At 39.6% G+C, this 24,813-nt stretch overlaps 1 protein-coding gene across 2 annotated transcripts in view; it reads right to left on the bottom strand.

The window, feature by feature from the left end:
• Window positions 1-477: 477 nt before the first annotated feature.
• The window catches only part of GEMIN5 (gem nuclear organelle associated protein 5), a 43,941-nt gene continuing 19,605 nt past the window's right edge, over window positions 478-24,813 (bottom strand). For both annotated transcript variants that reach the window (XM_069483889.1, XM_069483890.1), the window contains exons 14-28: window positions 23,901-24,040; window positions 22,899-23,070; window positions 20,029-20,256; window positions 17,975-18,088; window positions 17,440-17,562; window positions 15,151-15,246; window positions 14,608-14,745; window positions 13,125-13,272; window positions 9,820-9,939; window positions 8,915-9,125; window positions 7,074-7,328; window positions 5,405-5,567; window positions 4,255-4,750; window positions 1,901-1,997; window positions 478-1,319 (exon numbers count right to left, since the gene is read on the bottom strand). In XM_069483889.1, the coding sequence (XP_069339990.1) occupies window positions 1,152-1,319; window positions 1,901-1,997; window positions 4,255-4,750; window positions 5,405-5,567; window positions 7,074-7,328; window positions 8,915-9,125; window positions 9,820-9,939; window positions 13,125-13,272; window positions 14,608-14,745; window positions 15,151-15,246; window positions 17,440-17,562; window positions 17,975-18,088; window positions 20,029-20,256; window positions 22,899-23,070; window positions 23,901-24,040 (2,669 nt within the window). In that variant the 3' untranslated portion in view covers window positions 478-1,151. The remainder of the gene's footprint in view (window positions 1,320-1,900; window positions 1,998-4,254; window positions 4,751-5,404; window positions 5,568-7,073; window positions 7,329-8,914; window positions 9,126-9,819; window positions 9,940-13,124; window positions 13,273-14,607; window positions 14,746-15,150; window positions 15,247-17,439; window positions 17,563-17,974; window positions 18,089-20,028; window positions 20,257-22,898; window positions 23,071-23,900; window positions 24,041-24,813) is intronic.

Below are 24,813 nucleotides of genomic sequence, written 5' to 3'. Positions count from 1 at the left end.
TAACTTTTTCCTTCATGGAAAATGTTCCTATTAATGAATTCATTTCTTGCCATCCACAACAACCCAGACCCTAGCAATTTATTGGAAAATAGACACTCAAGCAGAAAAGCCTTCCACTTCTTCTTCCCAAAAGAAAACAGTTCAATTATCTGGAAGAAGTTCTATCTTCCACCCCTACCCAGACTATGGTTTTCTTATCCAGCAAATGAGATACTATAGAAACATTTTTTCTTGACATTGTTCAACTGTCTGAATAACCAAAGAGAACAAGAATTTACAATTAAATAGTATTTAGGGAGGGCCCATTATGCTAAAGTTGAAGTCCAATAATCCAAAAGTCATAAATGTAAAATTAGGACTATGCATTTTTCTTCAAAGAGTATCTGTGTCTTTAATTCTCAAAAGGGTCCTGTGATCCAAAAAAGATTAAGAACCACTGAAACAATAATTTGTCCCGAGCTATTTGATTGCTTTCAGTCATTTCTTATAAAACTGAAGGGAAAACACACATTTAGATCAGTTATTTGTTCTTCCAAAGCTTTAGTAAGTGATTGGTCCAAATGAACAATTACATCAAACAATAAAACCAAAGTTTCAACCTGAAGTTCAGACAGCATAGAGTCAACATGATGGGTAAGGCCTATTTCACATTCAAACTTCAATCTTTGAAAGAGTAGAAGGGAGAGCTCAGGTTAGCAAAAACAATTTAAAAAAACTATCCCAACAGTCATGAAATGCAGCAACTCTGTCTCAAGAATGACATGTTTACAATCAGGCAAAGTGTTTATAAAGGTAGCTTGTGTTTAAGAACTTAACACTTTGGGTGATTACAAAAGTTTCTCCTCTTTGGGTGAAACCTGCATAAGGCTTTAGAGATAACCAACAATCACTCTGGAGGTGTCAGTTCTGAGTAACTACTGCTGGCTTTTCATGATCTTTTCCAGTAGAAACCCACAATTGAGTCCAATGTCAGATTCCATGGTTTCTAAGGGTAGAGAGAGTTGATTCACACTTAACCCTCATTTGCATTATTTTGGATTACTGCAAAAACAACTAGAGACCAGAGTGAATGTCTTGTGAGTTTTAACTGCAGAGGTGAAAGGTGTCAAATGTTTAGAATTTGGCACAGTTTCTTCAAGGTCCATGAAAGTTCATGTACAGAAGGTCTGGCAGTGTCTTTGGTAAGCTTTAGTGCGGCCATATTTCTGAAGGAGCTCTCGGGCCTGTTGCTGCATTTCCTGGGTCACATAGCTGGGACACTGGGATGCGATGTGAAGCAGGACGAGGCAGCACTCCAGCACATCCGGGAAGGGCCAGGCCTGAAAGATGATACGAGGATGAGTAAGGAAGCATTTCCAAAAGCCACAAACACGGGCACAGAAGGCACCAGTAACTCCGACTCATCTGTTGACATCTCTCGGGCACAGCTGAGCCAACTCTCTTTCTTATAAGGTAATGTCCTTTCTTGCTGGTCATCAGTTACTACAAGGAGAGATGACACTCGAAACTAGGATGGCTTCTGGGATGTCCTTCCTAACTGATACAATCTTCTTCCAAGAGCCCTACTCAAATCAATTAATACTAGCACCACAGCCTACTAGACCTATCCATCCGTAAGCTGTCAAATACTAGTTTAAATTTTACTTTTACCTCCCAGTTATGAAATTTGTTTGGGTTCTCTTAAGACTGAGGTATAAAATTGCTTGTGTGATCAACAATTCTCTCACAAAACATTCTAGCTTAACTAAAGGTAATTGGATCCTTACTTTCTAAGCATACACAAATGGGTAGAGATTTTAGAACATGAACACAGAAGTAAATGACCTTTTAAGAATTTGGTATAGTCAAGTGCTAATACAAAAAAGTAATGTTTCACCAAATGAGCTGCTATAAATCTTACCTTGATACCCTCAGGAAACTTAGCTATTCTCTCATTTGCTTCTGTAAGCCTTTTGGTTAATTCAGGCAGAGAAACCGGCTCGTTTTTTTCTTCTTTACTAGTTAAAAAAAAAAAAAAAAAAGGTACAAGTCATATGTCTTGCCCCAGGTAACCTTCCCCCCCTGTTTTTATTGTGGTAAAATACTCATAATGTAAAACTCACCATCTTAACCATTTTTAAGTATACAGTTCAGTGGTATTAAATACATTCATGATGGTTTGCAGCCATCACCACCATCATCTCCAGAACTCTTTCATGCTGTAAAACTGAAATTCTATTCCTATTAAACAGTAACTCTGCAGTCCACCTCCCTGCAGCCCCTGGCAACCACCATTTTTTCTACTTTCTGTCTCTGTGATTTTGACTACTCTGAGTACCTCATGTAAGTGGAATCATACAGTATTTATCTTTTTGTGACTGGCTTATTTCATTTAGCATAATGTCCTTAAAATTCATCCATGTTGTAGCATATGTCAGAATGTCTCTCCTTTTTATGGCTGAATAATATTCATTGTGTGGATATACCACAGTTTGCTTATTTATTCATCTGTCAGTGGACACTTGGGTTACTTCCATATTTTAACTATTGTGAGTAATGCTGCTATGAACATGGGTGTATGATTATCTCTGAGACCCAGCTTCCAATTCTTTTTGGCATCGCTGGATCCTATTCTTAATTTTTTCAGAAATTGCCATACCGTTTTCCACAGTGACTGTATAATTTTACATCTCCCTCAATATTGCACAAGGGTTCCAATTTCTCCCTATCCTTTCCTGTTCTGTTTTTCTTTTTGAGACAGGGTCTTGCTTTGTTGCCTAGGCTAAAGTGCAGTGGCACCATCATAGCTCACTGTAACCTCAAACTCCTGGGCTCATGTGATCCTCCTACTTCAGCCTCCTGCGTAGCTGGGACTACAGGTGTACAGTACCCACCATGCCCAGCTAATTTTTCTATTTTTTGTAGAGACGGGGTCTTGCTATGTTGCTCAGGCTGGTCTCTAACTTCTGGACTCAAGTGATCCTCTGGCCTCGGCCTCCCAAAGTGCTAGAATTACAGGTATGAGCCACTACGCCAGCTCTGTTTTTTTTTTTTTTTTTAAGATAGTAGACAACGTAATGGGTATCAAATCAAAAAAACCGTAGTTTTGATTTGCATTTCCGTAAGTGCTGTTGAGCATCTTTTCATGTGCTTATTGGCTTTTTGGGAGAAATGTCTAAAGTTCTTTGCCCATTTTTGAATGACGTTGGTTATTATTCCGAAGTAACTTTTATCTCATTTTATAAATAAAATTCCTTTGTTGCCTGGCTCTTTACCTCCAGTCTTTAAATACAGAGATCAAGAGAAGGCAATTTAATGTGATGTGATACAAAATTTTCAAGATGCACTATTATTCCTCACTATTTTCCAAACCCCCTAGACACACAGCCCCAGTGAAAATTTAGAACCTGTAGGGCATTTGACTACAGCCAAGTGCAGAAAGTCTGGAACTCTCTGGGGAATGGTCAAATAGAATCAAGCAAGCCTCCTAACCATGGGGATCTGTGGATGCAAATTTTTCTGAGCAGAGTGTCTTGAGCTTCTCAAAAGGGTCCTATGATCAAATGTTAGGAGCCAATGGGTCAAAGAACTTTTTAGCGTTTTTTTGTTACAGAAAGCAAACCTAAAAGCTGCCTAGGAGTGTCAGCTTACTACAGAAATTTCTCAAATCTCTGACTCATGATTTCTTTCTTTTTTTTTTTTTGAGACAGAGTCTCACTCTGTTGCCCAGGCTAGAGTGAGTGCCTGTTTTCAATGGAAGTGATTAGGAAGTGAGAGCATTCTGATCATTTGGGATTTTCTCAGTTCAGTGTGCAGTTTTGTACACTACCCTTTTTGTGTGTTTCTTTGTAATAATACAGAACAATCGAGAAACAATGTTTTTCATTAATGATGCAGTAAGGCAGCTCCACATGTTACATGATTGATTTTTTTGGAGAATCTACTTAGGACACAATGGTAGGATTTTATGTTACTGTTGTTACTAACAATATATGTGATTTTGTTTAATTCCCAAAACCCTCAAGTTAGGAGTTGGTGCCCTCATTTATAGATGAGGAAACTGAAACCCAGAGACATTAAAAAACTTGCCTGAGGTCACTCAGGAGGGCCAGGGTTGGAATCCACATCTGACCCCAAAGCCTGTGTCTTTTAATCACTACACTATGCTGCTTCCAAGTGACCCGCTCAATAGCATCATGTACTTATTTTGACCTAATTACATGAGAATCCAGCAGGATACTTTTCATTGCATCTTGTACCTGACTCAGTACTCACCACTGGCTCTGACCAGAGAGGGACTGCTCTGCTTCCTGCTCAGGTTCGTTCTTGTCGGGACCATTCACTGTGGATTTACAAAGTTGACTCTTCTGGTGTTGGCGGATCATTTCTGCCAAGGTCTCCTGGACTTCGGCAACAGTTCTCTGTGAGTTTTGGAGACTGGCATGCTTTTCTGAAAGCAGTTCCTTACAAGCACTCAGCATTCGTTCACTTTCCTCTGTGAGTGTCAAGTTCAGTTCTGGAGGCCTGCTTGGCTCTGGCTGAGAAGCTTCATTTCCTTCAGTGCTGGCACTGTCCAGCTGCTGGCTCTGCTCAACAGACGGTGTTCTGCTGTGACCAGCCCTTACCCAGACATTGGATTTGGGGAAGGGGCTGGAGAGAGACCACCAGAACTCATACAGACGCCCATAAACAAAAAAGGCCTCCAGACTTTTGAAAGCTGGTGTGGCGGGGGACTGATGGTCACCCAATTTCTCTCTCAGGTGGTCACAGCCTAGGAGCAGAAGAAAAGGATTTTGGGTTGTGCATCTCTTTATCTGTCAGAAATTTGGTTTCCTACTCTTATGTTCTATTTCCTATCACTCAAGAGGCAGACCCCAAGAAAAAGGACAGCAATGTAATCCATGGGACCACGTGCTTTTTGCCAAAAGCCATCTGGAGCTAAACATTTCCTGGCTTGGGACAATATTCTCATTGCTGAAGGTCAGGAGTCATTCAAAGCATGATAGAAAAAGTATTCTATCCATCCTACTGAAGGCTCTGGGGCCACACTGAGGTAAGATCACACTGTGTCTCTGAAAAATCAAAGTGATTTAGTTCAGCCACTAATCATGCAGCTCAAGGACCGTCCATCTTTTTGCTGTGCTTTTCTAGTCTTACTAAACTTGTGACTCCATTCTCTCTTAAACTGACTGTGTGGAAGTGGACAGGAGGCAGTAAGGTGGGTACGGTCAGGTAAAGGAGAACAGCAGTTATTCTAGCTAACCTCTTAAAAGCTTGGGTAAGATAATTCAGACTTTCTACTGAAATGACGTAACTGGCCAATCTCTACCTTTTAATAACCCAGGCCCCCCAGCGGCCCATTTGTGTGGTAGTTGTATTGCCCATTAATGAGTTTGCCCCGCGGGCAGAGGCAGGGGTCATTTACCTTCAGGGAGAAAGGCTGAGTGCACTTCCTGCATGACAGTGAAGTTCCCCGCGTCATAGCTCCGCACCACGGCCCGAAGCAGCGCTTGCACAGCCTCGTCCCAACAGGCCACCTGCTGGCTCAGCACTGCCAAGGTCAAGTCATGGCAAACGTGAAGCAGGAGCTGGAGAAAGGAGCCAGAGTCTCAGTTAAACATCCTCCCATGGCAGGCACCAAGGATGACATCGGACTATTCCCATTAGCTGCACTTGGAAACAACTATAGACACTTCACGTTTATGAAAGGTCCTCTTAGCTCCTCTCCCCAGTTTTGCGTCTCACCAGAAACTCTCACATCTAGTTGCACAGGAACACACCGGTCTGTTCACTCTGAGAAAATGCCTTGACATTTGCATTTAATTACAACAAAAAGTGAGTTTCTGGAACTAAAAGCTATGATTTAAAAAACAAAACCTGAAGTATAATTAAGATAAAATTGATAAATTTTAGGTAGACAGTTTGGTTAAGTTCTGACAAACATATATAGTTCCATACCTATCACCAAAATCAAGATATAGAACATTTTCATCAGCTGGAAATATTCCCATGTGCTCCTTTGCAATCCCCTCACCCCACTCCTGATCTGCTTTTTCACTCTGTCTTTTCTTTTAGAAACTTTATCTAATAGAGTTTATATAAATGGAGCCATAGAGTATGTGGTCTTTTGTGTCTAGGTTCTTTCATTGAGCATAATGTTTTTGATATTCACTGATATCATTCGTGTACCTGTAATTTGTTCCTTGGCTTGTTACACAGTAGAGTATTTCATTGTATGGACACACCAGTTTGCATATCCCTTCGCCGGTTGATTGACATTGGAGTTGCTCCTAGTTTTTGGCTATTGTGGACTAAGCTGCTATAAATATTTGTGTGTAAGTCTTTGTGTGGACACCTGATTTCATTTCTTTGAGTGAAATGTCGAGGTAGTGGGATTGCTGGGTCGTGTGTATGTTTAACTTTGTAAGAAACTGCCAGACTGTTTTCCAAAGTGTACCATTTGACAAATCTTATTCCTCATAAATATAACAATGTTCCTTCATTTTAAAAACAAGAAGTAGGTAAACTGAGGTGTATTTATAAGATGGACAGAGCAGTTAAAATCAGCCAACTTGATCTCTTTGTCTCAACATGGATAGGTTTTACAAACAATAAATAACCACTAAAATAAGAAAGCTGCAAAATAATGGATACAGTATGACACAGGAAATGCTTTTGGTGAGCTAGGGAAAGGAAAGGGAACAAAGCTGAGGAAGGGAACAAGAGGGACTTTCACTTTTCATACTGTCTTTATCAAAACAAAACAAAAAAACCAAAAAAACAAACAAAACCTCCAAACAAACCTCAAACGAATATATAAAACAAAATCAGAAAACCCTACAAAGCAAAACTGACAAAGTGTGAACATTTGTTAATTCTGGTTGATAAGTACTTATTTTCTGTGCTTTTCTGTATTTTTGGACTGTTTTTAAAACGTGAATATTGATTGAAGACTAACTTCAAAGCTAAAGGGCTTTACTTAGTCTGAAGGGATCTTTCCAGGTTGCCTGGGCCCCCCTTTGTTACACTAGAGGTGGATGAAGGAAGTCCTGCTATTGACTGACTAGTGTCAAAAGCGGGTGCAGATGAGGTACCTGTTTGGAGGGGGTGTTGTTAGTAGCAGACGGATACTTGATATTCTTCAGCTTCTGGAAGGCTGCCTGATACTGCTCTGGGGTGTCAAGGCTGAAGGTGCTCTTCCACACTGCAGTCACTCTCTCCACGAAGGGCCCTTCAGGGCCTGTGGTCCAAGAGTGGTAAGAGGAGGAGGAACTTTTGCCCTCTGAAAGCTGCTTTTCCTCCAGATGCCTGGACAGTAGCTCAAGAAGGCAAAACACCAGTCTCTGACCCTGGATCCCAACAACAAAGAGGAACGGTTATACAGGAAAAGAGCTTGGATTGTCCAGAGAGCTTCCCCCAGTTCTTGAACGTATTCCCCTTGCTTCTGCAGCAACCAAAGCCCCTTAGTGAGCTGCTTGCCCAATTTAAGTCATGTGTAAGGGGGACAAAAAGGGGTGATCTGATAGACATTTTCTAGGTGTCTTTTTGGGGGGAATTCTACCCTTGGAGACCAAGAAATCATTTTTATAACATGGAATGCCAACTACAGCCCTGCCCTTTATAATTTAAGCCCCATATAGGCCAGCCACTTAAGGCTTGTGGCCCAGTTTGTGAAAAGAAGGGCTGGGCTTATCAGGTTCTTTCTCCCTGGCCAAACCTCAGACTCAAGAACACAGAAAAAAAAATGTAATGGGCCAAAGGTCCTGGCTGGAGCAGACAAGCTTTGTAGAACCGAGAGCTGGGGCAGGCATTAGGGGCCATGTTCAGGTAGGGTAAAGAGAAGAAATCAGATGGTAGAGAACAGAAACACAGAGAAAAGGCCTGGAATATATTTATTTTTGCTGGATTTTCAGTTGCCACAAGATTCCTTGTGTATCTCTGTATTTTCTCAGTTAAGTTCAGAAGGGTCTCTGTTGCATATAGCCAAAATAGCCCTTTATCAGAATGCTTAGCATAAGCTTATAGGTTTCCTTGCTTTGTTAAGGATGTTGTTTCAGAGAAAAAAATAAAATCCTAAATAACCATTCTGGAAAGTTTCTTTTGGTTGTAGATAAATTAAAATCTCTCTAGATTTGGTCATTTTATAAATAATATACCCAGTGGTACTATCTTTCAGGGTGTATTGTTTTTTGCCTCTATTTTCACTTTGCTGTTCCCAGAAAGCTACCTCCCCACCTAGCATTTTCCTTATACTCCGAATATTCAGCTAGGAACTATCTTTAGGCCCAGTTACCCTGCTAGGGAAAGAAGAACTTAAAATCTCACACTGGTACCTGACAAGCAAAGTCGTCTAAAATGGACCAAATGTTTACATGTGCTGGAAACCAGGTGAGAGTGAGAGAGCCAATGCTTTAAAAGTAATGTGAATTCTGATGTGTCAGAAAAGGCAGTGGTAAGTTACTCATTTTTAATCAGACGGGAACAAATAAACATCTAAGAAATAAAACATTTCTGTTTACCCCCACTTTTTAAAAATAGCTTGTAGTTAAGAGGGGTGGTAAATGCAGAGCACTGTGATTTCTGTTAGAGGTCAACTACTCTCTTCAAGGAAGACAGTGCTGGTGACATCAATGAAGAAACCCTAGACTGCCAACCCCCGGGCTGGGCTGACTAAAGTCTATTCATAGATGTTTTGTACAAACTGATAAGCAATGGGCATTACTGTGGATGACCATATTATCTCTTACTCTGAATATGGCAACTAACAAGCCAGAGGAGTTCAGTAGGATAGCATGGCCAGCCCTTGATGGACACTTCTAAGGATAATTGCCAAATTGGTATAACTTGTGCAACTGGGTTATTCACTTGGATTTGACTAGAAAAGAATTTGAGACCCTCCTTTCTTAAATACCAGGAGATGAAATCACAGACTGACCTGCAGACTTTCATGCAGCTGCAGGGCTTCCTGGGCTCCCACCCAGTTCCTGGCCAGAAGCAGCTCTTGGGCACATCTGAGAGCAAGAGAAGCAGACAACTCATCCTCTCCTACGATTGCAGCCAACTCTGCAGCTGTTCTAAGTGATGCTGCATCCCCCTTTTTGGCCAAAACTTTGGCTGCATCATAAGCGGAAGTGGCCCCTAAATAGCTATAATACAAAGAAAAACCCAAAGTGTCATAAACAAATCTTCTTTTCCCACCCCCCAGAGGATTGAATCATTTCTTTCTGTCCACTTTGCTGCATGTGCCTTCCTGTGGTCCCAGGTGTGTCACTGCCTCTGGCTGTTCCTGTGAAGGTGAGGCCAGCACAGTGCAGTGTCAAATGGGTTAAGGACATAAGGAACCTCAACATGTGCTGAACTAAACCCATACAGGAGTCATTCCCTCTCATTTTTCTTATCTGATGGTATAAGACATCAAAAAAAGGTGTAATTTCTGAGTCTGCTACTGAGTTTTCTTGAATAGTTATGGTGACTTATATAAATAAATCAGGAGGTAGAGCTTGTGAGTTTTAGGAAACTGGGTTGAATACACAGATCTTTTTTTATTTTCCAGCCACTTTACCTCCATCTCTAAATTTATTACTTACTATTATTATTATTATTTTTTTTTTGAGATAGGGTCTTGCTCTGTCGCCCAGGCTGGAGTGCAGTGGCACCATAATGGCTCACTGCAACCTCGACTCCTTGGCTAAGGAGATCCTCCTGCCTCAGCCTCCTGAGTAGCTGGGATTACAGGCAGGAGCCACCATGGTTGGCCTAAACTTACTACTTTTATTCTTGTCCTGCTCTTCCTGGCCTAAGTTTTATATCTGGACGTACCCCTGTATCCCCCAGGCTTACCATTTGGCTGCTACGGCATAATGGCCATCTCTTTCTAGGACGGTTCCCCAGCTGAGGTACAAGTCCTTCAGGATGGGGTCCTCTGGGCGCAGCCGGGCCTTGGCAATCGCAATAGCTTCCCTAAAAGGAAGAACAGACACCTCAGACAATTTGTAAAAAGCTCCTCTGTCTGACGCCCTAGGAAGGACTGCAAGATAGGACTGTTCCTTTTGTGTTGTCTTCAGTGTTCCAACTTCCTATTACGAACTATATTCCTGCATTACATACACAAATTAAAAACACATGCTGTGTTCATTTCTTCATCTAGGTCAGCAGTTCTTGAAGTGTGGTCTGCAGATTCCCGAGGTTAAAACTATTTTAGTACTAACGCTAAGGGGTTATGTGCCCTTTTTTACTGTGTTGACCTTTGCACCGATTGTGCAAAAGCAATGGTGGGTAAACCCCTCGAACGTGAGCAAGAATCAAGGTAGGCTCTCACAGTTAAAAAAAAAAAAAAAAAAAGAAAAAGGCCAATGTCCTCAATGAAACAGTAAAAAAATTACTAACTCTACTAAATCCCTCAAGTCCATATCACTTTCATGTTCCATGTGACAAAATGGGAAGAACATTTTGTGTTCTCTGCTGCACTCCAGAGTACACTGGTTGTCTCTGGAAAAAACCCGCACAAACAAACTTTAAGCTGAACTAGCTGCTTTTTCATAGAATCTCATTTCTTCTCACAAAATGACTAACAGATAAATAATAGTTACATAGTACTGGGTATTTGGCAGACATTTTCTCAAAAAATGGACAAAGCAAGGCTGCCACTTCATGGAAAACAACAGTATCTGTTGCCAATGATTAAAATTAAGCCTTCTGCTGGGTGTGGTGGCTCAAGCCTATAATCCTAGCAACTTGGGAGGTTTAGACAGCAGGACTGCTTGAACCCAGGAATTGGAAGGTTACAGTGAGCTAATATGATCATGCCACTGCACTCTAGTCTGGGTGATGGTGAAACCCTCTCTCAAAAAAAAAAAAAAAAAAAAATTTAAGCCCTCCAGTGAAAATTAGAATTTTAGAAAACTTGTACCTGCCACTTTGAGCTTGACAGCGCCCCCAAAATTAGAATTTTCTGATGAGATTGATGGAGATATTAAGGAATATGATATTTAAAAATATTTTATAATGAAATGTGTTTATGTTAACATTTGGAAGATCTATATAACTCAGTGAACAAATATTTTCCAAGTGACATATAACTTCTGAGTTGCAGCCAACATGAAGTTGTAGCTGGAAAAAAAGTGTTTTAGATTAAACTAATCTAGAGAGAGCAATATTTAAAAAGCATTTTGGGACTTCCACTTGTAGCCATGATGGAGTAACTGGGACCAAAACTACCCTCCTGCCATAAAACTAGAAAATTGGACAAAGTATGTATGAAACAACTCTTTTCAGACATTGGACAACAGGCAGCGCAGGATCATCCCTAAGAGAAAGGAAAAACGATGTGGGCCCTATCATGACACTGACTTTCTGCCTAAAGCCATTTTCCTAAGGAGAACCCCAGCAGAAGTCCCACTAATTTGAAGAGAGGAAACAACTGAAATTTGAGGGGCAGGATACTAGGAAGGAAGCTGTCCAGAGAGAGATCTCCAGAACTCTGCCTGGGGATCCCATTGAGTCTTTGGCTAAATACAAAGCCACATGTGTGTAGGAAACTCTTTAGGCTAAATGGGGAACTCTTAGGCTAACTAGGGAACTGTGAGCTGAACAATGCCCACGGCTCACTCAGGGCTTGGAAACATCTGAGTTTTGACGTGTCATGTACCAAGGCATTTAATTAAGACATCAGAAGGTAGGAGGGCCAAACTAATTCTAGAATATGAGTTTCTCTAAATCTGCCCTAACAAAGCTTAAAAAGAAGCCATGAAAAGATTAAGCTGATCCACAAATAACTTTACTACTTGCCAAAACAAAGTTCAACACTCTCTCAAGGAAGACAACAAAACCAAAACAACACAGACAAAAAGAAAATCTCACCAAACCATATCTTATCAAATTGCTGAAAATCATTGACAGAGAAGTTCTAAAAACAGTCAAAGAAAAAACACAAAGATACATATATAACAAAGATAAAAAATAAATGTAGTAGTCAAGTCAAAACAATGAAAGCCAAGATAATGAAGTGACATCTTGGAAGCGCTGAAAGATAAAAACTTCAAATCTAGAATTCTACACTCAGTAAAAAGATTCTTTAAAATGAAAGTGAAATTATATACTTTCATAGACAAATAAAAATTGAGGGAGTTTATCACCACCAGAACGCACTACAAAAAAAAAAAAAGTTGAAGTTCTTCAGGTGAAGGAATTAATAGCAAATGGAAACTTGGACCTATATAAAAGAATGAAAAGTGCTGAAATAGTAAGCTTGTAGGTAAAAATAAAAAATATTTATAAATCATTAAAATTATTTTAAAAAGATAATTGTTTAAAGCAAAAATACTAATAGTGTAATGTGAGGTTGTAACATGTATAACATATCAAATATATAACAACAATAGCAGAAAGGAAGAAAAGTATACTGTTGTATATAAGTGGTACAATATTATTTGAAAGTAAACTCTGATAAACTAAAAATGCTCATCACAAACCCTAAAATAACCATTACAAAATAAACAAAGGATATAACTAGTAAGTTAATACTGAAAATTAAAAAATGTTCAGTTGGTTAAAAAAACAACAGGAAAAGAAGAGAAAAGGAATGAATAACAAATGGGACAAACAAAACAAACAGCAAGATGGTAGATTTAAATCAACCACATCAACATTATTTATATTGAATGTCAATGGTCTAAACACTCCAATTTAAAAGTTTTTTTTGGTCAGTCTCGATAAAGCAAGATTCAAGTGTATGTTGTTTACAAGAAATATTTTTCTCCTTTTGTTTATTGGTACTTCATATGTATTGTGTAAGAATAAGCACTTGGACAGTAAGGATTCATACCAACCTCAGGAGAGTGGTTACACTAGAGAAGAGGGGACGAGGACAGAATTGGGAAAAGGCTTTTCGACTAAATCTGGAATGTTACATATTTCTTTAAAAAAAAATAAACTTGGGGTACATGGAGAAATTTTGGGGTAGCTGCCAAGATTCTGCTTCCTTTCATAGGTGGGGATTAAAAATGGAGTTCCTTGTGTAAGAATTTAACAAGCTGTTCATTTGTTTTCATGCTATTTCCTCTACTGGTGTGACTTTAACAACAAAGAAGTTTAGGTTATTTTCACATGATATCCGACTGTTGGCTCAACTCCAGTACCATACAGACCTATAAAAATGGTTCGACTTGAGCAGCTCCACAGCTTCATACACTTTGTGGATGGAAAGCAGGTGGGAAGCAGCCTTGACATACTGATCCTGAAAGCACAGCTGTTTGGCAAAAGCTTCCACAGCCCACAGCCATACGTGGTAGCCAGCTGAAAAAATGAAAGATGGTATTAATAGTTGGGAAAAAAAAGCATGTACATTTGGATTGAAAAATGCCTTCTTTTCATAGTCGATGCATTAAGTAGAACCTTTAGATACTATTTTAGGGCCATCACCAATTAGCTGTCTCCTCTACCTTCCCCCCACATCCACATTCTGAAATGTAAATTGTTTCTTTGATTACGTAATATATACAAAATAGTACAAAATTCAAAAGATACAAAAAGGAATGGAAATCCAGGATAGTGGTTACTCTTGTTAGGGTGGAGAGAGACAGTGATTGGAAGGGAATTTGAGGGGAGCTTCCAGGGTGTTTGTACTGTTAATTTTCTTGATATGGGAGCTGGTTACAAGGGTGTATTCAGTTTGTGAAATTCATCGGAAACTCATGATCTGTGTACTTCTCTCTCTATACGTAGCATACTTGACTAAAAGGCTAAAAAAACCCTGAGCATGGTATATAAAATGTTTCCTGGTTATCCTGGTACTCTCCCACCACACCTCACTGAAATTCCTTTTCCTCTAGGCAATCATCAATACCAGTTTCTTCTGAAACCTTTAGAAATAGTCTGTGAATATACAACCACATTACTGTGTAAATACAAATGAGTAGTAAATATTCTGTTGTACATCTACACCCTTAATTCTTGTAACTTACTACCCTTTGGAGCTCTAATCCATGTCAGAATGCACAGAGCTGTCTTATTTGTTTGGTATCTGTAGGGATTTCTATTGTATAAATGTACATGATTTAGCCAGTCTCTTATTGATGAACACAGAGGTTCTTGTAATCTTTTGCTATTACAAATACTGCTGCAATGAAAGTCCATGTATATTTGTCATTTTGTATGTGTGAGCAGAGTTAGATAAATTTCTATAATTAGAATTTGTGAGCTCAAGATTACATGCATTTTTTTTTAAGAGGTGAGGTCTTGCTGTGTTGCCCAGGCTGGAATGCAGTGGCTGTTCACAGGTATGATCATAGTATGCTAGAGCCTTAAACTCCTGTCTTCAGGTGATCCTCCCATCTCAGCCTCCCGAGTAGCTGGGACTACAGATGTGTGCCACTTCCTTTTAAAATTTATCAGACATGGCCAAATTGTTCTTTGAGAAGTTCTTACCAATTAAGCGTCTGCCATTAAAGATGTAAGTGGCCTGCCTTTTTTTAGGGGTTGGGTTGATTTATTAGTTAGTCACTGCAGGCAGAATCAGCTTTGTATCTAACTATATTTGTAAATGATTTCAAGCTTAAGACTGCTAATACTAAGAGCCATCTTTAGTGGTGTATCCTAGAGATGATAGAGCTTTTGTTGAAAAAAACATACCCACTGGTGCCATAGCCACAAGATTGTCTGTCAGCTCCCCTCTTTCTGCTGCAGTCTGGAGAACACCCTTTAGATCCCCTTTCCAAAGCATGAGCTGGTGAAATAAGTCAGGGTGGCCATTTTCCAAGTGACCTTTTCCTGTTTGAAAGAGAGATAATGTTTGCAAGCTGTTTCAGAAACATCTGTCTTCACTGACTTCTGGGGAAAAAAAGGCAGGATAAAAGAGGAATGAACTTGTAAAATAGGTAGTCACTCACTGATGGGTGAGTCACCTACCACAGTGATTATAATGGGGCCTGAAGCCCACTTGGTCACTTGTCCACCACCCACCTTCAGTTGCACTCAGACTGAAGAGTATGAGTTTAGGATTCTATGATAATGCAAGAGGTGTATAAGAATATGTAAGTCAGGGAGCTCAAAACTTAGCTGATGTGTAAAACTAACCATTATGGTACCAAAGGGTAGCAGTCGTAAAAGAGGGGCATCTAAAATACTAGGAAACTATAAAGAGGGATGCGATTGTGTTGACCAGTTTTGTCTCACCTTCAATCTCAATCATTCTGTACAGGGTAGCCCTATCTGTGAAAAGCCCCAGGTGAAATCTTTCCTCAAGATCAGCAGACACGTCCTCATTTAGCTCTGTTAATTTAAAAAGATAAAAAAAATCAGACAAGGTCATTACGCAGGTTAGTTACTGTTTTCTTTTTTTTTTTTTTTTTTGAGACAGAGTCTCACTCTGTTGCCCAGGCTAGAGTGAGTGCCGTGGCGTTAGCCTAGCTCACAGCAACCTCAAACTCCTGAGCTCAAGCGATCCTCCTGTCTCAGCCTCCCGAGTAGCTGGGACTACAGGCATGCACCACCATGCCCGGCTAATTTTTTTTTTTTTTCTATATATATTTTTAGCTGTCCATATAATTTCTTTCTATTTTTTTAGTAGAGATGGGGTCTCGCTCTTGCTCAGGCTGGTCTCGAACTTCTGAGCTCAAACGATCCGCCCACCTCGGCCTCCCAGAGTGCTAGGATTACAGGCGTGAGCCACCGCGCCCGGCCTAGTTACTGTTTTCTGTACAGTAACTTCTAAATGTATGTCTGGAACACCCACTTCAGAAACTGGGAAAATCAGAGCCTTGTACCCTTGTTTAACCACCCCTGCAGTTCCAAAGGCAACAGAATATTAAAATACTTAAAGGTTTTTAAAGTTCAGCCTTAGCTAAATCCAATTAAGACAATTTAGTTTGTAGTTTGCTCAAAGAACGATTGGGGGAAAAAAAGAAAACATTAAAAGCCAACCCAGGCCGGGCGCGGTGGCTCACGCCTGTAATCCTAGCACTCTGGGAGGCCGAGGCGGGTGGATTGCTCAAGGTCAGGAGTTCGAGACCAGCCTGAGCGAGACCCCGTCTCTACTAAAAATAGAAAGACATTATATGGACAACTAAAAATCTATATAGAAAAAATTAGCCGGGCATAGTGGCGCATGCCTGTAGTCCCAGCTACTCGGGAGGCTGAGGCAGTAGGATCGCTTAAGCCGAGGAGTCTGAGGTTGCTGTGAGCTAAGCTGACGCCACGGCACTCACTCTAGCCTGGGCAACAAAGTGAGACTCTGTCTCAACAAAAAAAAAAAAAAAAAAAAAAAAAAAAAAAAGCCAACCCAAAATTCAGTACATATTTATATGCTGTAAAAAACAAACAAAACAACATTAACAAGTAAAACAACGTCCTTAATATTCACTGGGGACCTACCACAAGAATGAATATTGATTCATTCTCTGCTTTTTAAAAAAGTCAATTATTTTTCAGTAAGGGACATGATGTAAAACTACCTGTGGTTAGCTGTGGAAGTTACAGGAAGTCATCTCAAAACTACAAAAAGGCTTTATATGTAATAAAAAACATAAAATGTCTCTGGTAAGACACAAGAAACTGATAATAGTTTGATTATGTAATACATACAATACAGTACAAAATTCAAAAGATACAACAAGGAATGGAAATCCAAGATAGTGGTCATTGTTGTTGGGGTCCGGGGAGACAGTAAATAGGGGAAAGAAATGTAGGACTGGGAGGGAGATTTACTTTCTTTTTTTATTTTATTTTATTTTTTTTTTTAGAGACAAAGTCTCCTTATGTTGTCCGGGCTGGTCTAGAACTCCTGGCCTCAAGTGATCCTCCTGCCTCAGCTTCCTGAGTTAGTGGGATTATAGGTGTTGAGCCCCCATGCCCGGTGGGGGATTTACTTTCTTCTTAATACTGTTTCAATTTCATTTTATCATGTGCATCCCTTTTCAATATGTAAAAATAAAAATAAAAATAATAAAAAGTTGCTCAAATACCAGAATAGTGGGCATTAAATTAGGGCTTTCAAAAACAAAAATCAAAAAATGCTTCATAATGAAACTTCCTCCAAAACAAAAACTTTTACCATTTTTTTAAGGAATTGCCATATCATAGGTATATTTTCAATGAGGAAAAAAAATTTTTTTTCCCTCCATAAAGACACTGTGCAATGGGGAAAAATAGTTGGAGTCCATTTAGTGCTGAGATGTCTAAGCCAACATACCAATTCTGGCACACAGATGGCTGGGGGCAACTAGGTTTAAAACAATAAAAACAGAGCACTACATCTCAAAGGCACTGGCAGTGCTGACAGGTCAGAATGGGGCGTTTGGAAGCAGGGCCTGGGGGGTCATGAGTGGGGAGGGAAGGCTGGAAAAGAACATAAAAATATAACAATTTTAGACATTTGTTTGCTCGTTCATTCAACAATAAGTAAATGCCCTTTATATGCCAGTTCCCAAAAGGCCATGGATGGGGCAAGAAAGAGTATTTTCATACCTTTGGAGTGCTTTGCAGATGCTAGTACCAAACAGTCCTGATGAAGCTCCTCTTTGGACCTGTGGTCCAGGCTTGTACTCAGTGGAAGCATGGAACGAGCTTTTCTCTTCTTGATTAAGGCTTCTGAAATGCAAAAAAAGTATAGACCATCTGAAGGAGAGCAGAGCAGAAACACACAATGGAATGCCTACTGTGTGAATGTAACCTACTAGAGGGATGCTACTAGAGGGAAGTTTCTACTCCTATACAGAAACTTTGACAATAAATTAGCTGCAGGCAATGTTCATAATACACACAAAAATGCCCTTGCTAACATTCACGATGCAATATCAACAACTGTAAAACATTTTTCATCAAATGCTAAAAAAAAGTTCAAAAGCATGACCCAAAATTGAAACATAATCAAAACAACTACAAATATTTAAAACCTAAAAAAACACCCCAAACAAAAACCATACACCTTTGAATTCTCAGTTTCATGTAATACCGTAGGAAGTTTTAACAAAACACTGTATTTTAATTACTAGATACCAACCTGGCTTCTCTTTAGGTGGCTCCTTTTTCAGAAAGGTGACTTTGTTATTAATGGTGACTTTTGACTTTTCAAAGCCGGAGGAAACTGGAGTGCAGGTCAGTGGTTCTCTAGAAACTACGTCATGGGGGAGAAAAGGAAAAAGGTTTGGGCTAAAAACTATATATAGAATCTAGTTCTTTTTAAAAATTAAGAGCTATACCAGGCTCAGCAGTGCAATCTTATCTATTACCAAAACATATGAGATAAAATGCATTGGAAAGGAAGCATGAGTGGTATCTCTTTCCCCACCTCACAAACTAGTTTTGTTTCAGGAGTCTTTATTACATAGAACTTTGACTATCTAATGAGAAGTTAAAAGATTCTAGCCTCCTCAACTTTATACCATAAGCCTAGTAGTTCTCAAACTGTGATCTGGTGACAAAGCATTTTTTACCTATTTAGATCACAAAGTACTAACTGCATATTTAATTACACTAACAAGAAATGACTTTACTAATAGAGAATATTAAGTATATGTGATATGCAGTCACAATCCTGAGCACACAAACTTTTTAAAAAACAAGCTGTTGATCCACAGGGGTGAAGGACATTTTGTGCAGCCACTTTGTGATAGAAAGGCTTCTTTTTTCTGTTTCTTTTTTTAAAAAGAGATGAGGTCTCATTATGTTGCCCAGGCTGGACTTGAACTCCTGGGCTCAAGTGATCTTCCCAAGTAGCTGGGATTACAGGCACGTGCCACCACGCCTAGCTAGAAAGGCACTTTGATGAGTTTAAAAGATAAATCCATTAGCCTTATAGCTCTTTATTTACCTAAACTATGGGTCTAACAGCTATCCTTTGGGATGGGGAGGGTCAGGGATGCTCCTGTACCATATATTTTGGTCATTTTAATTGTCACATCAAAATAATTCTGTTTAGGGCCGGGCGCGGTGGCTCACCCCTGTAATCCTAGCACTCTGGGAGGCTGAGGCGGGCGGATCGCTCAAGGTCAGGAGTTTGAGACCAGCCTGAGCAAGAGCGAGACCCCCGTCTGTACTAAAAATAGAAAGAAATGATCTAGACTGCTAAAAATATATATAGGAAAAAATTAGCCGGGCATGGTGGCCCATGCCTGTAGTCCCAGCTACTCGGGAGGCTGAGGCAGGAGGATCGCTTAAGCCCAGGAGTTTGAGGCTGCTGTGAGATTGACGCCACGGCCCTCTAGCCCGGGCAACAGAGCAAGACTCTGTCTCAAAAAATAAAATAAAATAAAAAAAAAATTCTGTTTTAGAATTAAGCATGAGTCATTTGCTTCTATGTATACTGTCTGCTAATCATTCATTTTAATGGGTAACAGGTACCAGATGTTTAAGGTAAATACATAAAATAATAATAAAGTGCTAAAATTTTACCCAATAACATTTTTTCCCTCTTTAAACTAGAAATAGATTACATTATTATAAATTAATGATAGAATGCTGTTTTGTGAGAAATCTGAGCTTAACTGACTGTGAGAAATCTATAGCTTAACTGACTGGAAGAATCTAATAACTATTCATAATTTCTTTTTCTGTGAGAAGACAGGAAGCCAGGAAAAAACTTTAGGTGGGAGGGATGAGAACTTGCAAGCTCCCCCAGGGGTGGGAGCTTCTAGGTCAGACATTCATAAGGGACAGTGGTTTCTTTCAGTAAACGTGGCTAACAATGTCGTGCTGTTAAAGCTTTTCCTTGTAAGTTTCTATGTACATACTACCCTAGCTTCACTTTGCCCCATGGTCTTACCCTGCCCAAGTTGATTAAAAGATTTTCTCTACAGAACCTTACTATTTTCATCTCAATCATCCACTAGATCCTCTTTAAAACTTCAAAGGTGTTTATTTTAGAGACCTAGAAAGCTTTACATAAAAAAACGAATGCAGTTTCCAAGGGCACCAAAGATGCAGCTAAGTTAAAGAGTTGGGAAAACAGGCAGGTCAGACACAGAGAAGTTTCAAACTGAGTGAGGATCCAGCTTAGTTTCCCAGACACAACTACGAAATCCTAGAGTTAGGGAAGCATGGGATTCTGCCACATACCCACTGAAGCGAGGCTACAGGGTAACTCTGGCTCCTGAGCTTCCTCCTCCCCCTCCTGGTCTGACACGCCATTCTCAACAGGTCCCGAGTTCTCCTTGATGCTCTCTTCTTCATTCCCATCCATCGAATCCAGCTTTACAGGAGCTCTTGAGGTGGGCTTCTTTTTCTTTTTGGGCTTTGGCTTAGGTTGAGAGAGTCGTTTCTTCTCTAATTCAATACTTTTTTTGCCTATGGGAATCACAATAAAAAGGGACAGTACAATAAAATATACAGTAACAATAAAATATACATTGTTAGTTAAAAGCACTCTAGGTGGTAATGTCCAATACTTCATTACTCTGTTTTTGAGACAGGGTCTCACTATGTTGCCCAGGCTGGACTTGAACTCCTGGGCTCTTGCGATCCTTCCACCTCAGCCTCCTGAGTAGCTAGGACTACAGGTGCTCACCATAGTGCCCAGCTTTTACTCTTCTTCTTTTTTTTTTTTTTATTTCATCTTATCTTATTGTTATGGGGGATACAGAATTGCAGGTTACATACGTTGCTCATGTACCGCCTTTCCCCCCAAGTCAGAGCTCCAGGCATGTCTGTTCCCCAGATAGTGCGCGTTGCACCCATCACGTAGGTATATATCCCTCCCTTCCCCAACCCCCTTCCCGAGTCAGCACCTTCAAGCGTTACCATTCCCCAAAGGATGCGCAATGCACTCATTGGTAGGCATACACCCATCCCCTCCCCCACCCCCCACCTCAGTCTGATATCCGATTGGTGTCATTCCCAGATGTGTATTTAGGTGATGATCAGGGAAACCAATTTTCTGGTGAGTACATGTGATGCTTGTTTTTCCATTCTTGGGATACTTCACTTAATATAATGGGTTCCAACTCTCTCCAGGAGAACCATAGAGATGTCTTATCTTCATTATTTCTTATAGCTGGCTTTTACTCTTCTTAATAACATTCTTACCCTTTTCTTTCCTCTTCAATAAATTATTAGAGTTACTACCAGAGTGTTAACCAAATCCTTTTGGGATTTCATTAAATCATAAATATGATGCCCAATTACCCCTGAATACTTCAGTGTGTATCTTTTGAACAAAGACATTCTCCAACATCACCATAGTACAAACACTGAAATGAGGAAGTTAGCACTGATACATTACTACTGCCTCCTCCACATATTCCATTCAGTTTCTGCCAATTGCACCCAGATGTCTTTTATAGCAAAAGGAATCAATCCAGGATCACACATGGCATTTGGTTGTCCCACTTCGCTGGTTCCCCTCAGCCTGGAACAGTTGATTGGTCTTCCCTGTCATGACTTGAAACTTTTGAAGATTACAATAAGATAGTTGTTGAATTTCCCTCAATTTACATCTGCTGGATGTTTTTCATTAGGTTTAGGTTACACATCTTCAGCTGGAATACACAGAAGTGATGCTGTGTTCATCTCTGGGCAATCTATGAGGGGGCACCTAATTTTTACTTGTCCCATTATTTGGGTTACTTTGATCATTTGATTAAAGGGGTGTCTTGTAGGTTATCTTCTAAAAAAGTATTTCTCCTATCTAGTTACTAAATATTTACATCCACTAGTATCCATTGATGTTTCTTAACTAAAAATCGTTACTATGATGACTGCCAAATGGTGAGTTTCTAATTGCATCATTCACTCTACATTCATTAGTTAGCATTCTGCTACAAGCACGAGTTTGCTTCTCAGTATGGACCCATGGATTCCTATTTTAGGTTATAATCTATTTACTTTTTGAGTTTTAAAGTATTGTATCCTTTGCTTATTTTTAAATCACCTTTATTGGGGTATAATTTAATATAATAAAATATACCCACTTTTTAATACTTTGATGAGTTTTGAAAGATGTATATAATTATGTAACCCATCAACACCACAAACAAGATATAAAATATTTCCATTACCTTGAAAAGTTCCCTCATGCCTCTTTGCAGTAAGATGCACCCACTCCCTGAACCCCTGGCCATCACTCATCTGCTGTCGCCATGGCTTAGTTTTGCCTGTTCCAGAATTTCACATAAACAGAATTATACCGTATGTAGTCTTTTGTGCCTAGCTTCTCTTTCGTGGCATGTTTTTGAGATTCATCTATTTTGTTGGGTTTATCAGTAGTTACTTGCCTTTTATTGCTGAGTAGAATTCCACTGTAGGGATATACCACAATTTATTCATTTATCTGCTGATGGACAGTTGGGTTGTTTCCAGTTTTTGATGATCACAGCTAAAGCTGCTATGAGCATTCTTTTACAAGTCTCTATGTGGACCTATCATCATTTCTTGGGGGTAAATTTCTAGTTGTTTAATATATTCTGTCTAGTTTTCTAGTTATTTATGGAGGGTGGGTAAGTCTGGTACCAGTTAATCTTTCTTAGCCAGAAATGGAATTCTCCTCTTATTTTGAAGTTCAAATTATCCCAGATTTGGTCAGTGGAAGCTTCTTCAAGCTTGCTTCTTTGTCTTTTTGATGTGTCTCCTTAATTCTTTTGAGTACGTCCTTCCTCTCTAGTATAAGATGCTGTTCAAGGGAAAATGCCATTTTGTATTTTCCCTGTCCCAATCTGGAACCAGTCATTTCTCCAAGAAGTCATTGACCCTTTTAGTGAAGAATAACATTTAGAAACCATGACAGGAGAGCTAGGTGTGCTCCTTACTATTTGGGTGTTGCTGCCCGCAGGCCCCCGATGGCTGCCATCCTTGCTTAGGCTCCATATTCCAACCATACTGACACTACTGCCCTGCATGAATGTCTTGCTTGCTTGACCCTGATCAACTCCATTATTTAGGAAGGGAGAAAGGGAATTAGGCAATCATTTTATGGGCATCAGGTTCTGACTGACCTTGAGGAGGCCGGGAATGATCTTGCATGGAAGTGTGCCATTTGTACACACAGAAGTCATCTGCCCCAGAGTAGATGCAGTCTGGATCTAAGGGGGACCATGCCACACAAAGCAGTCGACCTCGATGTCCTCGGAAATTACACAGGGGCTCTTCCCGAAGAGTATCCCACACCTAAACCCAAAAGTCACATGACAGAATAAACAGTTTCTGTTATTCTATTGTTTTGGGGGCATAAGTTTTCTGAGACCCTATGGATTTCACTGTCCCAAACCAGTACTGTATGTTAATTTTTGGGCCGGGGGTTCTGATATCATGAAGAAAATAGCCCATATCTAATGCAAAAATCAGGGTTTTAACTTCTTATAGGTGGCTCTTTTGTTCCCAAGTCCCTGGGCAAATGGTCAGTTTCCTCACTGTTTCTTGAATTATTCTGATCTCAATTTTACATTAGGCAGCCCTTCATGGCTCCCAGCTTTGTGCAGGCAACTCAAGTACAACTCAACACTGAGACAGACATCCATCACAGATGTTAGATCCCCAGCTCCTAAGGTCTATTCTCATTCTGTTATCTGGAACTCCTACCTCATAGATCTGGCTTGGCATTTCATCTTTGATTTCTCAGAACTGGGAGATTTGTAACTTACCAATTTGTTACTAAAAATTGTTTTTGTGATTTGTTAGCTAATATTTCCATGTCTGAACAGAAGACAGTACTTTTCACATAAATTTTAGTCTACTATACTGCTAGTGAGTCAGAATGAAATCTGTAAAAATGTTAGGACTTAGCTAGTTGCTGTCAATACTTTCCCTTTCATCTAAGTAAAAAAATCTAGTCTTAGCCTGCTAAGGGCCCAGATGAGTGGAATAAAACTAAAATGCCTTCTGAAGCCCAGAAAATCCCTTTCTGTAGAAGATGATAAGGGGGGAAGGAAAACTTGACCACAGCTGGAGGAAAAGAGGAAGAATTTAAAGGACTCATAGGGTCAAGGACACAATAGTACCTGGGCTGTTCCATCGTAGGAAGCAGATACCAGCCTTCCATCATGATGTGGGCTCCAAGCCAGACTGGTGATCTTGGCTGTGTGCCCTGAGAGGGTCCGGTAGGGCTCTGTAATGGTCACTGGAGACTCAGGACTGCTCTCTGAAAGGCAAGGGAAAGATGTCATTGCTACCAATAACAACGAAAAAGAAAACCAAACAAACGACATACAGGAAGGCATTCACATGGCAAGAGTCAAGATTTTGCCATATACTTTCCAGGTGATTTTTAAGTTTAATTAATTATATTAATAGAAAGCTGATCCTGGTTTTTATGATTACTATTGGAATTCTAAATCATTCACTTTATTTCATATCTACTAAGTAGTAGAAAAAGGAGAAAACTGCCAGAATCAATTTCATTTTTACCTTCTTATTTTGAAATAATTCAGACTTAGAGGAAAGTTTCAAGTATAGTACAAAGTACTCCCAAAGTATACCCTTTCCTAGATTCAATAATTTTTAATATTTTGTCACATTTGTTTTGTGTGTACATTTATGAACATATAATAGTTTAATCTACCCCCAAAATATATATTAATATTAATAACATGCTCATTAGTTATACACTGTCTACTATTTATTATTGGAAAAAATATATCTACACTTTAATACTTTTCCCATATCACTTTACACTTAGGAGACCTACTACTGGAACCAAAAAAATTTTTTTTATTACAAATAGGATTCTCAGAAAACCATTGGAAGTTAGTTCTAGAGAAATTTAAAATGTCAACTATTTTCACTATGGCAGAGAGCACATATTTTGCAGCACTCTGAAATAGCTTAGTGTCAGATTATAATTTAATCATATTAGAGAAAAAAGTTATCCCATTTCCTTCATATTAAAAAAAAAAAAAGCCTCTTCGGACCACC

Source organism: Eulemur rufifrons, chromosome 10 (assembly GCF_041146395.1).
Source record: "Eulemur rufifrons isolate Redbay chromosome 10, OSU_ERuf_1, whole genome shotgun sequence".
Classification (NCBI taxonomy): Eukaryota; Metazoa; Chordata; class Mammalia; order Primates; family Lemuridae; genus Eulemur; species Eulemur rufifrons.
The sequence above is the reverse complement of the archived record's forward strand: the minus strand, read 5'-3'. Positions and strand labels throughout refer to the sequence as shown.